Source organism: Notamacropus eugenii, chromosome 3 (genome assembly GCF_028372415.1).
Source record: "Notamacropus eugenii isolate mMacEug1 chromosome 3, mMacEug1.pri_v2, whole genome shotgun sequence".
Taxonomy (NCBI): Eukaryota; Metazoa; Chordata; class Mammalia; order Diprotodontia; family Macropodidae; genus Notamacropus; species Notamacropus eugenii.
In genome coordinates, this window is record NC_092874.1 from 47152683 (window position 1) to 47175547 (window position 22865).

The window sequence follows — 22865 nt, forward strand, 5'->3', positions numbered from 1 at the left end:
TTTTCTTTGCTGTTTACCTTTTCATGCTTCTCTTCATTCTTGTATTTGAAGATCAAATTTTCTTTTCAGCTTTGGTCTTTTCATCAAGAATGCTTGAAAGTCCTCAATTTCATTGAAAGACCATTTTTTCCCCTGAAGTATTATACTCAGTTTTTCTGGGTAGGTGATTCTTGGTTTTAGTCCTAGTTCCTTTGACTTCTGGAATATCATATTCCATGCCCTTCATTCCCTTAATGTAGAAGCTGCTAGATCTTGTGTTATCCTGATTATATTTCCACAATACTTGAATTGTATCTTTCTAGCTACTTGCAATATTTTCTCCTGGACCTGGGAATTCTGGAATTTGGCCACAATGTTCCTAGGAGTTTCTCTTTTTGGATCTCTTTCAGGTGGTGATCAGTGGATTCCTTGAATACTTATTTTGCCCTCTGGTTCTAGAATCTCAGGGCAGTTTTCCTTGATAATTTCATGAAAGATGATGTCTAGGCTCTTTTTTTGATCATGGCTTTCAGGTAGTCCCATAATTTTGAAATTGTCTCTCCTGGATCTATTTTCCAGGTCAGTTGTTTTTCCCATGAGATATTTCACATTATCTTCCATTTTTTCATTCTTTTGGTTGTGTTTTGTGATTTCTTGGTTTCTCATAAAGTCATTAGCCTCCATCTGTTCCATTCTAATTTTGAAAGAACTATTTTCTTCAGTGAGCTTTTGAACCTCCTTTTCCATTTGGCTAATTCTGCTTTTGAAAGCATTCTTCTCCTCATTGGCTTTTTGAATCTCTTTTGCCAATTGAGTTAGCCTGTTTTTCAAAGTGTTATTTTCTTCAGCATTTTTTTGGGTCTCCTTTAGCAAGGTGTTGACCTGCTTTTCATGCTTTTCTTGCATCTCTCTCATTTCTCTTCCCATTTTTTTCCTCCACCTCTCTAACTTAATTTTCAAAATCCTTTTTGAGCTCTTCCATGGCTTGAGTCCATTGAATATTTATTTTGGATGTTTGGGATACAGAAGCCTTGACTTTTATGTCTTTCCCTGATGGTAAGTATTGTTCTTCCTCCTCTGAAAGGGTGGGAGGAGATATCTGTTCACCAAGAAAGTAACCTTCTATGGTCTTATTTTTTTTCCCTTTTCTGGGCATTTTCCCAACCAGTTACTTAACTTTTGGGTCCTTTGTCAAGAGTAGGGTATACTCTGGGAATCTGTGAGATCTCAGTTCCTCCAACATGGCACAATCAAGCATGTACTGGTCTGGATGCAGAGAGGGATTTTTGTGCCCAGAGTCTCAGCAGATATCTCTCCACAGCCACTTGGCCTCCAGTTCTGATCCAGTTTGAATCTTTAGATTAGGAATCAGCAAACTATTCTCTACCCTGCCTTCCCTCCCTCTTTCCCTCCTTCCACTTTCCCCAAGACAACAAGCAATCTAATAACAGTTATACATGAGCAATCATATTAAACATTAGAACAGTGCCTGGCACATAGAGAAGGTGCTATATAAGTGTTAGTTATCATCCATATCATCACCATCATCATCATCTCATCTGAGCTTCTCCACAACCCTAGGAGATAGGTATAATTATTATCCCTATTTTGCAGATGAGGAAATGGAGATGCAGAAAGGTTACCTGCTGGCCCAGGATCATACAGCTAGTAAATATTAGAGGTGGGATACGAACCCAGCTCCTTCCAACTTTAGATTTAGTCCCTTTTCTGCACTGTATTGCATTACCTCTAAAACCGATTTATTAGTTAAAAACCAGTCCCCTGAGGACTTTTACTGGACCACACTTTCTTAGTCTAAATTTGGTTATTGTATATTTTGGTAAATACAAAAAAGGTATTTAATTAAAAAACTATATAAATGTTGATTTTTGGTTGTATAAACTGGCAAATTTACCCAGTAACTCAGGGTAACCTGTTTCCTTCTGGGGCTTTTAAACACCCTGCTGTGTTTCACATCTGCTACCCACTCCCCACCCCTCTGCACCCCACCTGTAAAAAGGAAGAATAAAATATCTTCTAATCTGGGATGCGGTTAACTAAAAAGGCTTTGGGAATTGGCTAAGAGTAATGACAATTCCTTTCCTGGTCATGCTTAGGTAGGATCTAAAACTTGAATTCAAAAAGACAACTTTGAAAAAATGTTCCAAATCATTTCAAAGACAACTTTGAAAAATGTTCTAAGTCAACTTAGAACTCAGTCAGTCAAACTCTCCAGTGAGACTTTACTGAATATATAAATATAAATATTTCTCTGTAGTCATATATAGACATATTCTCTCTCTCTTTCTCTCTCTCTCTCTCTCTCGGTCTGTCTCTCTCTCTCTCTTTCTCTCGGTCTGTCTCTCTGTCTCTTTCTCTTCTAATACTACCAATTTTTTTCTCCCATAAGGTTTTAGAAATAACTGAAATGGTCCTAAAATTAGAATGTCTTTTCGATGGTCCAGCTTCTGGCCAAATGATGAGGTCAGTCCCTAAATGGAGCATATGTCAGTTAAGCTGGGGTTTGGATTGAGTGGTTTGTGGGTAAATAAAGATGACCTATAATACTGTTTTTGCCCTATTCAAACTTAAAAAAAATCTTCTCCTCTCTCTCTTCTTTCCTTGGTCTCTCTGTTTTATTTCAGGGTTTGGTTGGTTTAGTTTCTGTTTGGAAACGTTTGCTACTATCCTCATGCCATGATTCTGGTTTTTCACTTCAAGAAAAAGCTTGGACCATAGTACTTTGTTCATACAACACATTAGCACCATTTCTGAAACTGACTTAATTTGAACATAGATACACAAATACATGCATATGTGTGTGTGAATACACACATGGCAAGAATATCATAGAATGTGTAGCTAGGGAAACAACATATTGGACAGAGCTTTCAGAAATCCGGTGGCATAGTTGAAAACACAGGTTCAGTCCAAGAATCTGTGTGAGATGAGTCTGTGTCCTGAGCTAAGATTCTCTGGTTCTCTAAACTACTTTTGCCCCAGGAAGTTCATGGCAGCATTCACTATTCTCTTTGAAGGAGCTGCCTATCAGAGCAGAGTGAAGGAGAAGGAAAGAGAGAAGGGGAGAAGCAATTATTCAGTGCCTATTATCTTACAGGTCCTATACTGTGCATCTAACAAATATGATCTCATTTGATCCTGACAGCAACCCTGTGAGGTAGGTGGCATTATTCCCATTTCACCTTTGAGGCACTGAGGCAGAGAGAGGTAAAGTGACTTGCTTAGGGTCACAGTGTCATCAAGAGTCTGAAGCTGGATTTGAACTCAGGTCTTCAGGATAGATCTAGGCCCACTCTTCTCTCCAATATACCACCTAGATTAAAGCACTTGGGGGGAAGATACAACCAGATGAACATCAACCAAAGAGACTGGCTTAATTAAAATACCAACTTGGGAATTTGCCTCACTCTGGAGTACATTGGGTTGACATGATGAGGAAGTTTTGAGACAAACCCCTGAACTGGCATAGGTCCAGATGGTCAAGTCTCATTGGGTCTTGACCAAAAGTGAGCTGGCTTCTGGGAATAGGAAGGAAAGAGGTTGTTTGCCCAGGTTTCTCAGCATCTTCCCAGACTCCAGGCATGGAATGAGAAATTCAGTAGAGGCAACTATGCTACAGCATTTCTGAAAGCTCTGTCTGATATACTGTTTCAAGAAGCTTCAAGACTAGAATATGGATTAGAGTTGGCCAAGAGTTGGCTGGATGAGCTGGGATCGTGCCCTTGGCTGGGATACTTCTGGATGTACCAACATGACATGTTCCTGCCTGCCCCACAGTCCTCTGGAGCTCAGTATTCCTGTTTCTGCCACAGCAAGACAAGAAGATGACTTGTCTCCTTTGGATTTCCTCTGCTTGGCTGGCTTTATAAGTTTCTGAAGTGCTAGGATCCAGATTTTCATCCCTGTCAGTCTTCTTCAGGGATTCAGAAAGCAAAGTGGTAATCCAACAGGAATAAAAAAATAACATGGCCCCAAATTCATCAAAAGAATACAAAGGGCTATGTGGGCCAAGGCCTAGCTAAAATCCTCAGCCATGAACACATTGCTTCATGGGGTCCAAAGTGAGATGAGACATGACCTGATGCTGGGAGAGTCACAGGAAAATGCCTTTGTTAAACTAACCCAGGCTTTCTCTGCTCCCTCCATGTGGATGTGTGTGCTATGTCTCTCTGGTTTCTCATCTATTTGTTTTCCTTTGTGTCAAATCCTTTTCTTAGGACAAGTGTTAACCTTTTTCATATCGTGGATCCTTCGGACATGGATCCTTCTCAGAATAATGTTTTCAAATGAATGAAATAAAATACAAAGGAAATCAATTATATTGAGATAGTTATAAAAATAGTTTTTAAACCAAACTCACTAACTCCCTAAAATCTATCTAGAGAATTCAGGTTAAGACACTTTACCTTAGATATTTAAAGCATCCAGTGACTAATCAGTGGGTAAATAGACATGCTTGGTTTTTACCTTTATTGCATGTTCAAAAGAATAAAGACTTCCAAAACTGTGAACAGGATTTGGGAAAGGTGGAACCCCACAAAAGCCAATGTGTGAATCCAACCATAAATGTCATGGAGCGACTGGGACTGTGTTCCAAGGGGCAAAAGTGAGGGAAGGCAGACTTCCTCCGTAGGGGTAGGAGAAGGACATGCTTCTTTCCCTAACTTTGCCTTGCTTCTATGTCCCCCAGACAGCAGAGCCTAAGCCCTTCCAGGATCCTGTCACCGTGGGGCCCCTGTCTTATGCAAAAATAGAAAGTTGGAAGAGACCTTAAAGGTCATGTAGCCCAACCCTCTTATTACATGGATGAGGTAACAGAGTCCCAAAGAGGCCAAGATTCTTGTCTGAGTTCACAGAGGTAACAAGTGGCAGAAGTGAGATTCTGACACCAGTATAAGGAGGCAGATTTGATAGTGGAGTCAGAACCCATGTGTGTATAATGAGGCAGGTACAGTCCAGTCCTCTGACATGGCTGCCCAAACCTGCTTCATTATACAGTACAAGGGATATTTTAAATGTGCAAGAAAAGAAGATCAGGCTCATCCGGGGAGCTATTTTGGTATGCAAAATGGAAGAAGAGCTGATCCAAAGGCTAATGCCTGGACCCTCCATCTTGAGCCCCAGATTTACCACAAACTTGGAGAAGCTGTGAAATTATTCACATTTTACTTTTCCCTTCTAGTAGAGAAACAAAATGTTCTCTCTTTCAAGAAAACCAAATGAGAGATAAGGATTTAATATTCATTAAGTGCCTTCAGATCCTCGGATGAAAAGGCTGAAAAGGCTGAAAAGAACTTCGTATTGTTTCCTCAGCCTTCTGAGCCACATACCTTCCTTTCTCAAACAAGATGAGTGCTCTTCTTGCAATCTTGGAAAATTAAGGATTTGGCCCTTTAGGAGGAGAAACAACCCTAACTTGTATATAAAAAATGAGGAAGACCTTTTACTTGGGCAGACATTCAAAAGCATAGAGGTCGTAGAGGTGGCAGGATTCACAGAACCCAAGCCTCTTGCTTCAGGGGACAGAAAGTAAGGTGTGATGCTGTGTGATACCTAGCATCATCTTTTCAAAGCCTACTCTTTGACGGTATCCATAGCATTGCCCTATCCCATCTGCAGAGCAATTTGCCAGCCACTTGGCACTTGAACCCCAAGGGGCCAAACACTGTGGATGGAGATCTCAGTGTCATTGTTAAGAGTTTGGGACAGAAACCAGGAAGATGTCACTTTATTTAAGACATGGTTCTTGTTAGTGATGAGAATCCTTCACTAGTACTAACTCCAAATTTTTATGTGGTACAAATAGACCCCAAATCAAAGCCTTGGTTTTCCATTGTTAGGAATTCCAGTTTTATTAGTTGCGTGTGTGTGTGTGTGTGTGTGTGTGTGTGTGTGTGTGTGTGTGCCTACAAATGGACTTTGTTTTCCCATATTCCTTGAGGTCAGGAGGCAGACTCACTTGAGGAAATTCTCAGGACTCTATCTCACAGAAATCTGTGTGTGAGCTCCTCAGGTATGGGGACATCACCTAGCATTAGATTCTGAGTTATTAGGTCGACATGCTTCCCAAATGCAAGGTTAAAAAAAAATCTTAATGTCTACCCCACCCTCACCTCCTTTTACCCCCACACCAATCACTTGTTTTCCTGATTTTCTTCTAGGACCTAGCATTGTCTCTTCGGGAACATTTATTTAGTCAAAACATTTAGAATGACACTCTGTCACAACTTTATCTGGTCATGAGTGTGGGTTAGTAAGAGAAATGCAACCTAACCATCCCATGTCACAATGTTGCCTTGTACTTGGTGGATATATGTACGTGGTGGATTGGAGTTGTGGAGACTCAAGTTCAGATTCACCCTCAGACACTCAATAGCTGTGTAACCCTGGGCCAGTCACTTAACATTTCTTAGCCTCAGTTTCCTCATCTGCAAAATAAGAGTTGGACTTAATGGCTTCTAAGGCCCCTTCTAGCTCTAAGGATGATCTTATGATCCTTTGTGCCACAACAGTGGCATGTCTGTCTAATATTGGCTGGCGGAAGGTTTGGTGGCTAACTTTACCTCAGAAGCTAATGATGACCTGACCCTCTTGTCTCCTCCTACTGACCAGAGCAAATCTTCTATCCTAGCCAGGCTGACTTCCTTGCCATGGAAGCCCATACACATCACGCTTATTACCCGCTCTGTGTCTGTGTCACTCAGTGCTGTTCTTTCCCCATGGAAAGTGCTTCTTATATCCTCTTCACAAATCAACATCCCACCCAGACTCCAAGGGCTGGCTCAGATCCTTGTGGTAGATGGATTTGCCCTTGTGTATTTTCAGAGTGGTGGTACATTTTAATTTGGGAGTGATAGGAGCACAGAGCCTTCTTGCGTTTCCTTGTCTTTCCCTTTGTTGTAAGGGAGAGGGTAGATACTTGGTGATTAAGTAGGAATATGGGATTGAAACACCCCAAAGCCACCATGCAATCAGGGACCTTTTTGATTGGCTGATGGTAAGCCTTGGACTTCAGAAGGCCACCCATGTGATTGAATTCCAAGATGGTGGAAGACAGGCTATTTTTCAAAAGAAGACTCTATTGTCCTCAGGGATCATGAGTGAGCTATGCTCCTGGCCAAAAGAATGTTGAGAGGGTTAGGTAGGCCTGAATTTTAAATATTAAGTTAGAAAGTTTAGGAACCATCAAGTCTGAGACAGGATACCTTTCTTTAAAATATTATGAATGTATATATTCTCTGTTCCATTGATAAATTCTTTTTCATCCAGACCTATGATTACATTAATGTGGTTAACTTCTGGTATGGAGACTCTCACCACAGATACAGATCTGCAAGTAAGCATCTTGGAGCTTTGCCTGGGACGCTGAGTGACTTGCCAGTAGTCACACAGCTTCTATGTGTCAAAGCTAGGACCTGAAGCCATGTCTTCATGACTCCAAGGAGCACTGGACCTGGAATCAGACAGTAGGTCAGTCAATAAGCATTTATTAAATGCCTACTATGTGCCAGACACAGAGCTAAGCAAGCCCTGGGGACACAAGGAAAGGCAAAAGATAATTCTTGCCTTTGAAGAGCTCACAATCTAATGGAGTGAAGACTTAAATAGTATATACTTAAGTACTTATTAATACTTAATACTCAAATATGACTAATACTTGAATACCTACTAGCTGTGAGGCCCTGGACAGTTAATGTCTCTGAGCTTGTTTCTTCAATTTAGGCTGATAATAACACTTCCCCAACAGGGCTGGGGTCAGGATAAAATCAGATATTGCTCTATATAAATACCTTGCTAACTTGGAATCCCTACATACATGTGAATTATTATTATTTTATAGAGGAGGATCAAGACAACTCCAGGACAACAATGCATTGCACATAGTAGGCTCTTAATAAATGTTGAGTTGAATTGAATTGAATTTGAATTGAAATTGAGTTGAATTGAAACCCGAAAATTATAAGATTATAGGAAAAATAAGATTATGGGAAACAAAAAGATTATAGGATAATGGTTTTAGAATTAGAAGGGACCTTAGAAGCCATTCAGTCCAACCTCCCCTTGTTTTATAGATGAAAAAACTGAAGCTTAGTGAGTTTAAGTGATTTGCCCAAAGTCACCCAGTTATCAAGTGTTGGAGGCAGGTTTTGACCTCAGGGCTTCCTGATTCCCAAACCAAAGGTCTTTCCATTAGATTACCTAGCTATCTCTCAATGAACAATAATAGTGAAAGGGAAAGGGAATGAGCATTTATGCAGTGCCTCCAGCGGCATTGCACTAAATACTTAAAAATATTATCACATTTGATCCTCACAACAATCTTGGGAGGTGCTTACTGTTTATTATCCCCGCTGACTGTAGAAGAAACTGAGGTTAGTGACTTGCCCAGGGCCCATTCTCACAGTCTTTTCAGCTTGATGCAAGATCTGCCAGAGCTTGTGCTCCACTACCAGTTGCCCCTTGGACATCTGGAACTGGATATCTCATTGGCATCTCCAACTCCAGATGTTCAAAGCAGAGCTAGTTTTCTTTCTGCACAAATTTACACCTTGATCAAATTTCCAGGCCCACAAGTTCATGGCCTCAGAGTCCTACCTGGTTCCCCACTCTCCCTCACCCCTCAAATTCAATCACTTGCCAAATCTTTTCATTTCTACCTGTGCAACTTTCACATTTGTTCCGTACTCTCTATAGGCATGATACCACCTTACTTCAAAACCTTATCTATTACAATAGTCTTCTTACTGGACTCCTTTTCTCAGATTTCTCCTCATTCCAATTCAGCCTTTGAACAGCTGACATAGTGATTTTCCTAAGGCACAGATCTGACCATGTCACTTCCCTGCTCAACAAACTCCAATGGTTCCCTATTACTACTAGAATCACATATACAGGCTTCTCTCCTTGGCATTTAAAGCTTGTCACAACCTAGTCCTATCTATACTCCCCTTCATGTACACCAGGGTTAAGTCAAACTGACCTTACTGTTCCTCTCAGTATATACTCTCAACCTCCCTCTCCATGTCTGAATTTACTTATGCCCAGAATACTCCTCCCTCCTCACCTCTGCTACTTACAATCCCTAGTTTCCCTCAGGACTCTGCTCAAAGTCCACCTTCTTCAGCTAATTACACCCACTCCCAACGCAGCTGCTGGTGTCTTCTCTCAAAATCCCTTTATATCTCTTTTGTTTCTAAGTAGAGATCTACACTTTGTCTCCCTCAATTAGATTTGAAGCTCTCTGAGAGCAGGGACTGTTTCACTTCAGACTCTACCACACGTATAGTAAGTGCTTAATAAATACGCGCTCACTGACTAATGGGTTGGTTGACTATTTAGGGTTATCTCCCTGCCCCATCAGGCACTAGGGGAAACTTTGTTGGAGATTGTAAAAAAACCACACACATAACCAGCATGTGGTTAACAGCATTGTTTTCCCTTCCTTTCCTGTTTGTTAAGTGAGGGAGGGCATGGCATCAGCCTCCTGAGATCACAGTCTTCTTGCAGAATGAAGGGCAAATAATATTGGTAAGTGAGGGTTTATGCTTTGGGAAAACTAAATTATAATTGCTTCACCTGAAAAAAAAATGATCAAAGGAATAGTAAAATGATAAAAAGTAGCAGGAGTTGTTTCTGAGCTTATCTGCTGAATTTTTGATTCTCAATGGACTTGTAATCGCTTCCTTCTAGCTATCTGAAAGGAAGAGATGCCTTCAAAACAACTTGTCTGAAAGAGCCAATACTTGTTGTCGTTGCTCGTCCTTCGTTTTCAAAAAGGACCAGTGACTTTATGTGATATCTTAACTTTTATACAAATTGGATTTAAGTGAGGCAGAGCTGCACAAAGTCATCAGCCTCATTCGCTCCTCCAGAGTCATCAAAGTCTAGTGGTTGGACAAAAGTCAAGACAACTAGTGATGTCTCAGTTTGCAGTGGATGACCTTGGCTTCTTAGATGTTTGACCCAGCTCTAAGTGCTCCACAGTGCCTGCTTCAGCTGCCTTCATGTGATGGTATGATCAGTATGGTACTGAATTAGTATATTATTTAGATACTATTGTCATTTTTATTATATTGGTATGGTCCAACCATGAACAATTAATCTTCCTAATTACTTAAGGCTGTCTTTACTACTTTTTTATTAAAACAAGATATTTTGCTGCTCACAAAAAGGCCCAGGGCTCTTTTCTCAATGCAAATCTGGTTTTCTTTGCCACTTGTTGCTCATGCCCAGGCACTTGGCAATGATTCAGTAATAATGGATGAGTGGGTAAGGAGAGGGCTTGGAGAAGAATATTTTTGACAATCTTGGGTAAAAAGTCTTAAAATAATAACTAAGGTAGGGTTGTTTTTTAAAGTGTACTTTCTTCACAATTACTTTCATTTCCATTGGGGAAAAAAGAGGTAGCAAAAATAAAGTGTCTAGGGGAGAATTAGAATTATTTATAGATCCAGTTTATAATTTTCTTTATACTTTGTTTACAAAATGTCCTTTTCTTCCATTCTCTATCCACTCTGTCTTTCCCCCTTCAATGGAAATACATGTATACATATGGTGTGCATATATATATATACACACACATATGTGTGTGTGTGTGTGTGTGTGTGTGTGTGTGTGTATAAACAAATGTGTCCATTTTCCAGTCTCTTTCTATGGTTGTCCCAACTGCTGACTTATTTACTCAGATCATTCCCAAAGAATCCTCACACTTGAAATATTGGGGCTCTGGTCTTCCGAGTATGCTAATGTTCATGGGTGTTCTGTGAGCCCTCATCAAGAAAATGAGACCCACTGTGATTCATTCTATTTTCTTCATCCAACAGGCATTCAGAACTGGCTTCTTTGTTGCACTGGAAACCTGCATCCTGACTGAACAGCAGCATTAAAGTTTTCAGCAAAAACTCAAGCTAGCAACATTTTTTTGAGTCCTTAAAGATGTTTTTCAAGCTGCTAACACAAGGCAACTGGGTTTTACTGTAGGAAAAATGAAGGTCCTGGATTTCCACATGACCCACCCACCACTCACTGCAACCAGCTGTGAGGGCACTTCCTTTTGACCCACAATTAAAAAATGAAAGATGTGCAAGGTCTGAAATCTGGAGAAACTCCACCTAATTCAAATTCTGAAAGAAACACGTGCTTTTTGCTATCCAAGAACAAAACCGGTGATGTAGTTGGAGGCGGGGAAAGAATTCTTAACTGATAATATGTCCTGACATCTAATTTGTCAGAACAACTTAACATCTGCAAAATACAATTGGACTAGATGGATGTTGAAGCAGCCAGGAAGAAGGCACACCAGGAAACCAGAATGTGAAAATGAGATCTCCCTCCTAACACTTATTATGGGACAGGGGAAGGCCACTTGACAGGGACCAGAACTTAAAGATTTTTTAAAAAATTATTATTCATGCAGCTTTGTCCAGGTGTGGGCTTATATGTTGTACATTCAGTGAAACAATAGTTCGGGTGTCCCAAAAGTCTTAGTTCAGTTTTAGTCTGGGAAAGCTGAAAACTGAACTAAGACTTTTGGGACACCCTATATAAGGCAAGTATGTTTCCCTCAGCCCAGGCCTGGGTTTTCTTTTGAGCCTCACAACTGTAAGGTGGAGGAAGTAGAATACAATGCTGAAAAACCAACAGGGCCTAAAGGCACCTAATCAAGACACAAGGCTGACCACTGTTTTCTAGATTTCATTAGAGGCAGGCACCCACAGAACGTTAGACTAGGAGTTGAGAAGATCTGGTTTGAATCCAGCCTCAAATATTTACAAGTATGTGACCATGGAGATGCTAATTAATCTCTCTGAACCTCAGCGTACTCATACATAAAATGGGGATGATACTAGTACCTACCTCAGAGGGTTGCTGTGAAGACCAGATGATGTAAATGTGGGCTATTTACCCTATGCTATAATGAGGTGAATGAATGAAGTAGTAAAACATTACTTGATTCGTTGTATTCAATTGTGGCTTCTCAGTAGAGATGCCTTCCACTTCTTTAGATACCCTGTATGGTGCCTGGCACATAGGAAAAGTTTAATAATTGCTTGTTAATTGACAGATTGATATTCCAAACTGAAGGCGTTCCCTCTCTCCCTTGATTCTAGTACTTTCCTTCTGTTGATTATTTCCAGTTTATCCTGTATATAGTTTGTTTGTACACAGATGTCTGCATATTGTCTCCTGGCATTAGACTGTGAGCAACTTGAGGGCAGGGTTGTTTTTGCCTTTCTTTGTATCCCCAGAGCATGGTGCCTGGCATGTGGTAGGAGCTTAATAAATATTTTGTTGTTCACTTGTCTCAATCATGTCCAACTCTTCATGTTGGTGTTTGGTGTTTCCTTGGTAAAGCTCCTGGAGTGGTTCATCATTTCCTTCTCCAGCTCATTTTACATATGAGGAAACTGAGGCAAATAGGATTAAGTGATTTGCACAGGGTCATACAGCTAGTTAGTGAAAATATTTACGGATTGACTAATCTTAAGGAAACAGATTTTGAGGAGTGTTTCCTTCTTCACATCACATAAGACTTTTCACTTTATAAAAAAGATACCTGTAGGAAATTAATCAGACTTGGCCCCAAATTGGATCCTGGATGATAATTTGATTCTTGTCTAACATGTCACATAATAGAGCTCCACTTTGCCTGGTTCTGGCTAACCACCACTAAAATGAGCGGTGTTTTTCTTTTGACCAGATCTACTCTGTCCACAGGCTCACAGCACTAGAGATTGTCCTAGAGTAATCTTGAGCTACATAGTTATCGCCTGCCCATTGCCATGCCTTCTAATAGGACCCCAACCCACTTAGAGAATGGAAGACAGTAAAATGTTAGCCAGGAATTGTATTTCTTTCAGGGCCCTACTCCTCAACCACAAAACATTTCCTGATTTTCTACTCTCTCTGGGGAAGAGAATATCATTTTATTATTGGTTGATAATGTTACAGAATGGTCTAGAGCAGAGATTTTCTCCATTTTGTTGTCTACACTCACAATTAAATGAAATGCTAAAAATCAGTTAAGAAGTTAGTGAAAATAAAAAGGTTTTCTCTCATCTGTCAAGTGGGAATAATAATGCTTCCCCTATTTAGGAGCATAGGTTTAGAGTTGGAAAGGATATTTAATAGAACTGGGAGGGAATTCACCTCTAACCTAGTCCAATTCCCTTATTTTACAAAAGAAGAAAGTGAGGCCAAAAGAAAGGAAGGAACTTGTCCAAGGTTATATGGGTAGTGAGTAACAAGGCTGTAATTTGAACTCAGATCATAGGCTCAATGACTTGGAACAGAGGTAAGAGGCTGCGTCCAACCTCCAGATAAGGAAACTTCGGCCCAGGGAGAATGACTTGTCCAAGGTTGTACCAATCACATCAGAGGCAGGATTTGAACCTTGGCACCCTGACCCCCAAGCCAAGGTTCTTTCCACTGTATCACCCTCCTCTAACTTGAAATCTCTCTGTCTTTCCACTATACTGTGGTTATTTCATAGAGATGATATGAGGTTAAAAGGAAAATGGAATATTGGATGGGGAAATTGCAAAATTTAAAGTTCTCCATATCCTTACAATATCTTAGACTGGGGCCCCAAAGATATGGAACATTGAGGGCTGCACTAGGTGAGATCAAAGGTTTCCAAGCTCTGTAGCTATGAATTTATGTACTTATATGTTTATGTTAAAACTTATACATTTTAGGACTTAAGTAGAGTGTCTTCCAGTTCTGGTTTATTCATGCCTCACATATGCTCCTGAATTTTCCTTAATAAAATTTCTGTGAACACAATCATCTTTTATAGTTAAGCTATATTCTTATAATTTTATAGTTAAGTTATAGTCTTATAATTTCAGAGACAGTGCTTCCTTATCTGACTGATCTTTAACTAGCAACAACCCCTTAACTCTTTTCAAGATTTCCTTCTCTTCCTCTTCTAATTCATCCTCTCTACTACCACCCCCATTCCTGATCTATTTATAATTACATACCCAAATCTGATCTATTCATGGAAATATTTAGCAAAGAAAGGTATAGTTCTTTGAAGTAAATTCTTACCCTAATTTATACATAATATGTTTGATACAGATACACCTGTACATTTCTCGGGGAGGGGGGGAGAAGAAAAGGAAATAAACAAATGGAAAGCAGGAAGGAAAGGGAGAGACAGAAAGAGAGAGACAGAGAGAAAGAGACAGAAAGAGAGAAAGAGACAGAGAGAGAAAGAAAGAAAAAGAAAGAAAGGAAGGAAGGAAGGAAGGAAGGAAGGAAGGAAGAAAGAAAGAAAGAAAGAAAGAAAGAAAGAAAGAAAGAAAGAAAGAAAGGAAGGAAGGAAGGAAGAAAGAAAGAAAAAGAAAGAAAGAAAACGAAAGAGAGAGAAAGAAAGAAAGAGAAGAAAGGAAAAATGTACTAGCTGGAGGTCAGTGGAAGAGGCAGTTTGTTTTTGGGTGTGGCATGACTAAATGGCCTGCTCAATGAAATTTTCCCTTCAATGTTCACAGATGAGAGAATCTCTATACTTTTTAACTAGATCTAGATTTTTTTTTGTAGGAGGAAACACATTTTCATGCTGTATAATATCTTAGGATCCACTGAAGCAAATTATATTGTAAAGTTTAATTTTTTAAAAAAATGTGTAGACTTAAAAAGAAACTTTTGACGTTCTATCATTTTAATACAAGCCTTATTTTAGTACATATTCATTGATTACATCTGCATTCTTTGCAAAGGATATTAAATGAAAAAAAGTCTTGAGTGCCAGCCCGAAACACTACACCTAACCACAGCAGATCACCAATAAACAGTTGATCAGCATAGATATGTTCCCTTAGCTTCTCTGTCTGAAGATATGGAGAAAGAAATAAGTCGTTCAATCTTTCCTAAGAGCAGCGTTGTCAGACCCTCAGCATTGACACCAGATGAGAAGCAGTGAAAAATTTAATACTTATAATGATTTTCCTCTCTTGGTTTCCTTTTTTCCTTTTACTACAATGCTTCCTTTTGTTTCCTCCTGGCAGAAGGGTTATTAAAACACACACGCAGACACACACTCATACAGTCATTGCAAAGCCTCTGAAACAAATTGAGACATTCCCTTTACTTTATCCATGAAGTTCCTGCTCAGCCAAAGTTAATGAGGAACCAAATTTCCCTCCAAAGCTGTGAGAAGTAGTCTGCTCAAGAGTGTCTCTTTATTTCAGTGTAGCCTAATACCTCCCCTACCACCCAAAAAAAAGGGAACCTGAAGGTGTTTGTCAAATGAATTGATAGGGTATCTGAATCCTCCTAAAAAAGTCAAATCCTTCCTTTGAACACAAAACCCAGTGTGAAGCAACCAGCCTTACGTGTCTGAAAAGTTTTAGGAGTGGAGGGATAGGACACAGGGGTCTGCAGTGGAAAGGGCAATGAAAATGCCAGCCCTGCCACTTCCTAGTTGTGTAACCTTGGGCAAGTCATTTTCTGCCTCTGGGCCTCAGTTTCCTCATCTGTAAAAGGAGGAGGATGGACGAGATGAGTTACAAAGTTAATGATCTATGACTTCTAGAGCATCTTTCACTTTGGGGTTTGTTTTAAAACCAGAGATAAAGGAAAAGTCTTGAACTTAAAAAGGTTTAGAAGGGCTGCCTAGTCAGAGAGAAGGAAGAAAGTTGTCGGAGCAGGAGGGACCACCGTCGTACTTCCCTTCTGTCCGGGTCACAGACCCTGAGGGTAAAGTCTAACCTCGAGGTGCAGAGATTGGGCATCCCCAAGGGCTGCTGGCTTTCGGTCCACCGGGACATGGGCAGAGGCTGGGGGCGGACTTCCTCGATTCCCTAGATTTCCCCAGTCCTTCCGCAGCGTCCAGCTCAGGCACACACAGAGCCCAGAAGGTGGCAGGAAGATGGCTTTGGCTCCTTGGGTGGGCAGGGGTGGGGATGCGGGGAGAGAAGGCAAGGGGGAGACAAAGTCCCTCAGAATCATTCTCCTGGGAATGTTTCACTGGAAGGACTGCATCTAGAGACCTCGCGGGGTACTTTAATCCTGCTTCTCTATTTATGCACCCCCTTCCAGCCCTTCTCCACTTCTCCTGACACCCCGTCCCCATTTTGGCTCAGCATGGCAGCCCTTCAGGATCCCAGACACGTCCTTGGCATCACTAGAATTCTTTCTACTTAATACGAAGTATCAGCCTCCCTTGAGAAGGGGTGGAGGTGGGGGTCACCGGCAGCCGGCCCGCCCAGCTTGGCACCTAAGGGAGAAGAGAAGATTCCCCCGCTCATTCCCCTACTTACCATCAGCCCTCACCGACAGGCACCGGAGGCTCAGCAGCAGCAGCAGGGCGCCCCCCAAGCACTGGACGAAGGTGGACGCCTGGGACCCCCGGCTACCTCCAGCCGCCATGGTTTTGGCCCCCGAGAGGCTCTGGGAGGGCACTGGTGGCTAGGAGGGCGCTGCTTTGGGTGGGGGGAGGACGGAGAGGGCGTGAGGGAGAGTACCCCCCCGCCCAAGCCGGGGCTGCGATTGAGGAGCGCTCCTCTTCCCAGGATGGGATTGGGGAGATTAGGAGCGAGGGATGGTAAAAAGAGGACGAAGGACGGGTTTGGGGGGGGCGGGGTGAGATAGAAGGAAAGGAGAAGATTCCTTGGCGTCCGCGGGCAAGCCAGAGGAGAGGGAGGCAGAGGTGTGGCAAAAACCCGGGGAGGGTAGGGGGTCTGAGGCCGATCTGTGGGGCTGGGAAGGCTCCTTTATCCAGTCCTTGCCTTGCTGGGGGGCTGGTGTGCACCTGGAGGGCTGGTGTGAAAAGTCACACCGCCCAGTCACACTGCAGAGCTCTGGACTCAGCCCTGAGCCAGCCAAGCCAGTGCAGGGGGCGAGGAAGGGAGGGGGCGGGAGGGAGGGGGATCGCGGGAAGGAGGGAGGGAGGAGTAGGATAAGGAGGAGGAGAAGGAGGAGAGGGGGACTAGGAGGCAAAGAGCTGACTGTGAAGGCGAGGGGAGGACCGTCTGCAAGGATTCTGAGGCTCCCAAACCCCTCTCTCCATCAGCTACTAACGGGGAGAATTGCTACAATACTCTCTAAGGCTTTTGATCCTATGAGCATCTTACCCCTGTTTCATACGACTCCTTCCTAGATTCTAGATTTTAAGCAGGAATGGACCTTAGGGTGCATCTAGTCAAATCTGCCCCTCCTTTTTAATAGTTAAAGAAAGTGATTCAGAGCAGTGAAATAACTTGCCCAAGATTATTCTGGTAGTAAGTGTCTGGGTCAGAATTTGAACCCAAGTTCTTGGAGGAATTCAGCCTTCTTTTCGATGCACCACTTTGTCTCTCTACTATCACTGCAGATCTGAAGGTCTCATATCTCATATCAATGCGTTGTCCATGTTTTCTCACTCATGCTTATCACATGACCAGCCATTTCCTTTTCTGATTACATATAGGTTTAATAATTCTTTTTTTCACTGCCTCCCTTGTCTGTCATACCTGCAGCTTGCTCACACCCACTTATATGTTTCCTTTTCCCTTTAGGTTAGTTTGTCTTTTGAATTCTGGGGACCTAGAACTGGCAGCCTTATAAAATCATGGATGGAATTTTAGTGTTAAAGAGATAGCTTTTGGGGTCGTAGATATGATCAGCCCAGGGACACAGCTGACCTGTCACATCAAAGGGACACAAGAACTATTTATGTAGCAAACACATTTCCTCAGAATGGCCTCTATACACCATGGAAATTTATAAATAATCAAATCATATCAAGTCATATCATGTAAAATTTTGTTTGAAAACATTCATTCAAAACAACTTGGAAAAATAGTGTATTTCTATGTTCCAGCTGATTTTAAAGTCAAAGGACTTACATTCAGTTCTCACTTTGGATGTTCAGGACCTGTTGTGACCTTCAACAAGTCACTTAATTTATCTAGGTTTATTTCTGTGTAAAATGAATTGGATTAGATGCCTCTTAAGTTTCTTCCAGTCTTAAGTCTAGGATACTATGAATTACCATATACTGGCCTAGCTTGACTGATTAGGGCAAGAAAATGCTATTAAATATCAAGCCACAATATTTCAACAACACATTTGGCAAATACTCTCACCTACTCTCTTTGTCTAAAAGATGGAGAGATCTGGACAGGAATAGATTGGATGCCAAGATGGAAGGAGGTCCTCAGTAGAGTGCTCCAGGGATAGGGATGAAGATGAGGATGACAGCCCACATTTCTGTAATACTTTCCTCACAATAATCCTATAAATGAAGTGATCAAGGCAGTCAAAGAGAAGTTAGTAAATCAAAGATCTTTGATTTTGGTGATGTAAGAACTTCTTCTACCCAAGCACGTTGTAACACCTTCTATAATTTCGTAGATATATCTTTGAGAATTGCCTGAGATTCAAAGCAATCACTTGACTTGCCAGGGTTAACAAAATTAATAAATATAATATGAAGGATTTGAACTAATTTCTTCTTGAATACAAGTCGACTAAAAGTCATCTTGATTATAAGACTACACAGTAGATAGAGTGCCACACCTAGAGTCAGGAAGACTCATCTTCCTGAGTTCAAATCTGGTCTCACACAGTTACTAGCTGTGTGGTCCTGGGTAAGTCACTTAACCCTGTTTGCTTTAGTTTCCTCATCTATAAAATGAGCTGGAGAAGGAAATGGCAAAATCTTCTAGTATCTTTACCAAGAAAGCCCCAGCGTTGTGAAGATGACTGAATGACAACAAAATAGTACTTTTTATTTTTAGTTCAACCAGGCTGGAAGTGTAGAGTTTGCTCCTGGACTTAATCCCACTATTAATATATTTATTATCACAGGTCAGCATGAAAGCTTTGACTTGCTCCTCTTCTAACGTAGGAGGGGCCAATCTGGTGCCCCTCTCCTCTCCAAAAGGGTTGCCATCTTTTTTTTTTTTTTTTTGCTATTAGTTATTTTATTTTATTTTATTTTTTTATTTTGTAATGTTTAACAATCACTGCCATACAATTGTGATTTTATCCCCCCCACCTACCCCCCACTCCCCCCTCCCTCCCCACGACTGCATACAATTCTGTATAGATTCTACATATACTTTCCTATTGAGTATATTTTCACTATAGTCATGCTATGTAGTCAGACTAAGATAAATGAAAGAAATCGTATAACAAATCAGAACATGATACACAAACACATACACATACACAAACATGATCTGCTACAATATGTGAGTGACTTCCATATTTCTCTCTCTGAGTGTGGCAGGCATTTTGCCTTGAGATCCTCCATTGGGATTTTTTTTTTTTTGGTAAGAAGTTCTTGTGTTATTACAAAAATCTAAGTCTACCAGAAAAAACTCTCACACACTGTGGTTGTTGCTGTGCATAAAGTTCTCCTGGTTCTGCTCCTTTCACTCAGCATCAGGTCATATAAATCCTTCCAGGCCTCTCTGAAGTCTTCTTGTTCATCATTTCTTATGGCACAATAGTACTCCATTACATTCATATACCATAATTTATTCAGCCATTCCCCAATTGATGGACATCCCCTTGACTTCCAGTTTTTGGCAACTACATAGAGTGCTGCTATAAATATTTTTGTACATGTGGGACCCTTTCCCATTTTTATGATCTCTAGGGGATATAGTCCTAGTAGCGATATTGCTGGGTCAAAGGGTATGCACATTTTTGTAGAAGGGTTGCCATCTTAATACCAAGTATTTCCAACGTAAGATTGGCATAACTCACTGTAGCTCAGAATTCAAGAGATCCACCAGCTTCAGCCTCTCTGGTAGCTGAGATTATAGGCACATGCCAACACACTCAGTTCTAGCATCATTTTGCCCCTAAATTAGGTAGTACTTATATTATTATCCCTACTTTACAGATGAGGAAGTAGAGGCACTGAGAGTTTAAATGACTTATATACGTAGAAATTGTCTGAGGCAGGATTTGAATCCAGGTCTCTTTACTGAGACTTCTGTTGACTATATAGCGCTGATTTTATCCTTGACCCTACTTTGTCAGATGTTAGATGAAGGTGATATCTAGTTTGCAGGTCTCATGAAGCAGGGGAGATAACTACCATGCTGGATTGCAGGATTGGGGTCTATACTTTTTCTCAGCCAAACTTCCAATGAGATATTTCACATTATCTTCCATTTTTTCATTCTTTTGGTTTTTTTTTGTGATTTCTTGGTTTCTCATAAAGTCATTAGCCTCCATCTGTTCCATTCTAATTTTGAAAGAATTATTTTCTTCAGTGAGCTTTTGAATCTCCTTTTCCATCTGGCTAATTCTGCTTTTGAAAGCATTCTTCTCCTCATTGGCTTCTCGAACCTCTTTTGCCAATTGAGTTAGCCTATTTTTCAAGGTGTTATTTTCTTCAGCATTTTTTTGGGTCTCCTTTAGCAGGGAGCTGATCTGCTGTTCATGCTTTGACTGCATGTCTCTCATTTCTCTTCCCAGCTTTTCTTCCACCTTTCTAACTTGATTTTCTATGAGCCCTTCTATGGCCTGAGCCCATTGAGTGGGCTGGGATATAGAGGCCTTGACTTCTGTGTCTTTGCCTAATGGTAAGCATTGTTCTTCCTCATCAGAAGGGAAGGGAGGAGATGCCTGTTCCCCAAGAAAGTAACCTTCTATAGTCTTATTTCTTTTCCCTTTTCTGGGCATTTTCCCAGCCAGTGATTTGACTTCTGAATATTCCCTTCACACCCACTTCGCCTCCTGATCCTCCCAGCCAGTGCTTGGGGTTTGAGATTCAAATGCTGCTTGCCAGCCTCAGGGCTTTTGGCGGGGGCAGGGCTGCTATTCAGTGTGTGATTAAGTTCAGGTGCTCAGGTTGGGGCAGGGCCCCCTCATGGGCTTCGTTCCCTCAGGGGGTTTATGCAGAGACCATCAACAATGGATCTGGGCTCCTGCCTGCTTGGGGAGCCCCGGTTTGCTCCCGTCTCCGCTGTTGCCTCCTGAGGGGGCCTGAGTTATGGGGACACCCCACTCCCCTCTTGACCCGCCAAAGAGACCCTCTCACCAACCCCCGTCACCTGTGGGTGGAGGGACCCGCGTGGCCGCTGGAGATTCCGTCCCTGAAGCCCGCTCGGATCTTTTCCTCTCGGTGCCGTGGCTGCAGCAAGGCTGTACTCAGCTCCCAGTCCCGGCGCCCAGTCTGCGGCGCAAAGGACCTTTAGCGAGAGGTTTGCAGGTCTCTGTGGAACAGAAATCTCCCTCGCTCCAATGTTCTGTGGCCTCTGGGTGCAGAATTCGCCGTGAGTTACTTTTCTGTAGATGTTCTATGGGTTGTGGGTTCGGAGCTATGTGTATGTGCATCTTTCTACTCCGCCATCTTGGCTCTGCCCCTCTCAGCCAAACTTCTTGAAAATGTTGTCTGCTTGCTCCTTCCATTTATTTCATCTCTTTCCCCTCAACTCTTTTCAGCTTGATTTTCATTCTCACCACTTAACTGAACTCTCTCGAAAGTTATCAGTGATTTCTGAATTGCCAATTCTGACCATCTTTTCCTCCAAACCCTCCAACCTCTTCTAATTTCTCTGTTACTGTCAAGGGTACCACCATTCTCCCATTCAGTCACCCAGGTTCACAATCTAGGTGTTATTCTCAACTCCTTACTCTCTCTCAGTCCCCCTATCGAATCATTACCAGGTTCTGTTAATCTTATCTTTGTAATGTCTTTTGTATATGGCCCCTTCTCTCCTCTGACATTGTCACCTACATGGTAAAGGTCTTCGTCACTTTCCCCCAGGACTATTGCAATAATCTTCTGCTTGATTTCCCTGACTCAAGTCTCTCCCTACTCCAATCCATCCTTCCCTCAGTTATAAATTGATCTCTCTGAAGCACAGATTTGACCATATTACCCTCCATTCAGTCAACTCCAGTGGCTCCTCAAGGATCAAATATAAAATGTTTGGCTTTTAAAATTCTCCATAAGCTCTCCCCTGTCTATCTTTACAATTTTCTTACACCTCACTCCCCTCTAGGCACTCTGGGATTCAGTGACACTGGATCTCTTGCTGTGCCTTGAACAAGACATTTTCACTGACTGTCCCCCATGCTTGGAACACTCACTCTCCTCATCCCTGCTTTCTCTCTTTCCTGACATCTTTCAAGTCTTAGCCAATGTCCCACTTTCTGCAAGAAGCTTTATCTGATTCTACTTTATCCGGCCCAGATCGCTACTAATTTATCCTGACTATATCCTTTTTAACATAGTTGTCTGTTGTCTCCCTGCGTTAGACTAAGGTGGGGGTGGGGAACCTTTGGTCATGAGGCTACATGACTGAATCCAAGCTTCACAGAACAAATCCACCTTGAGGCCACCCTTCTAGGTCCTCAAGTGTGGCCCTTTGACTGAATACAAACTTTATTGGACAAATCCCCTTGGTAAAGTTTGAATTCAGTCAAAGAGACACACTTGAGGACCTAGAGAGGTAGCTTGGAGGCTGCAGGTTCCCTACCCCTGGACTAAGAGATCCTTGAGAATGGGGGCTATCCTTTGACTTTCTTTGCATCCCTAATGCTCAGTACAGTGCCTAGCGCATAGGAGTCACTTAATAATATTAGCTGACAGACTGTGAAAGATTTCTAGGAGGATATGGTCAAGAGTTGCAAATAAGATGGAGAGGCAGGAGTATCGGTCCAGATCAAGGACTTCCTTTTAACTTTCTTTTTATCCCCAGTGCTTGGCATAGTGCCTGACATGTAGTAGGTAGTTAATAAATTTTTACTGAGTAGGTTGTGATCTGCATTACTGGATATATAAATGAGATTATAGTGCCATCAAACTACCTGACCTCCATTTTAGAAAGAACAATGAAAAACAGGAGTCCAGAAAAATTGGCCAGGATGGTGAGGGTACTAGAGACCATGCCATCTAAGACTGGAGAAACTAT

At 41.7% G+C, this 22865-nt stretch overlaps 1 protein-coding gene across 1 annotated transcript in view; it reads right to left on the minus strand.

Annotated features, from left to right (window-relative positions):
• The window catches only part of SUSD5 (sushi domain containing 5), a 103867-nt gene extending 87047 nt beyond the window's left edge, over positions 1-16820 (minus strand). Inside the window, exon 1 of the mRNA XM_072651481.1 lies at positions 16266-16820. Coding sequence (XP_072507582.1) covers positions 16266-16374 — 109 coding nt within the window. The 5' untranslated portion in view covers positions 16375-16820. The remainder of the gene's footprint in view (positions 1-16265) is intronic.
• Between the last annotated feature and the right edge of the window lie 6045 nt (positions 16821-22865).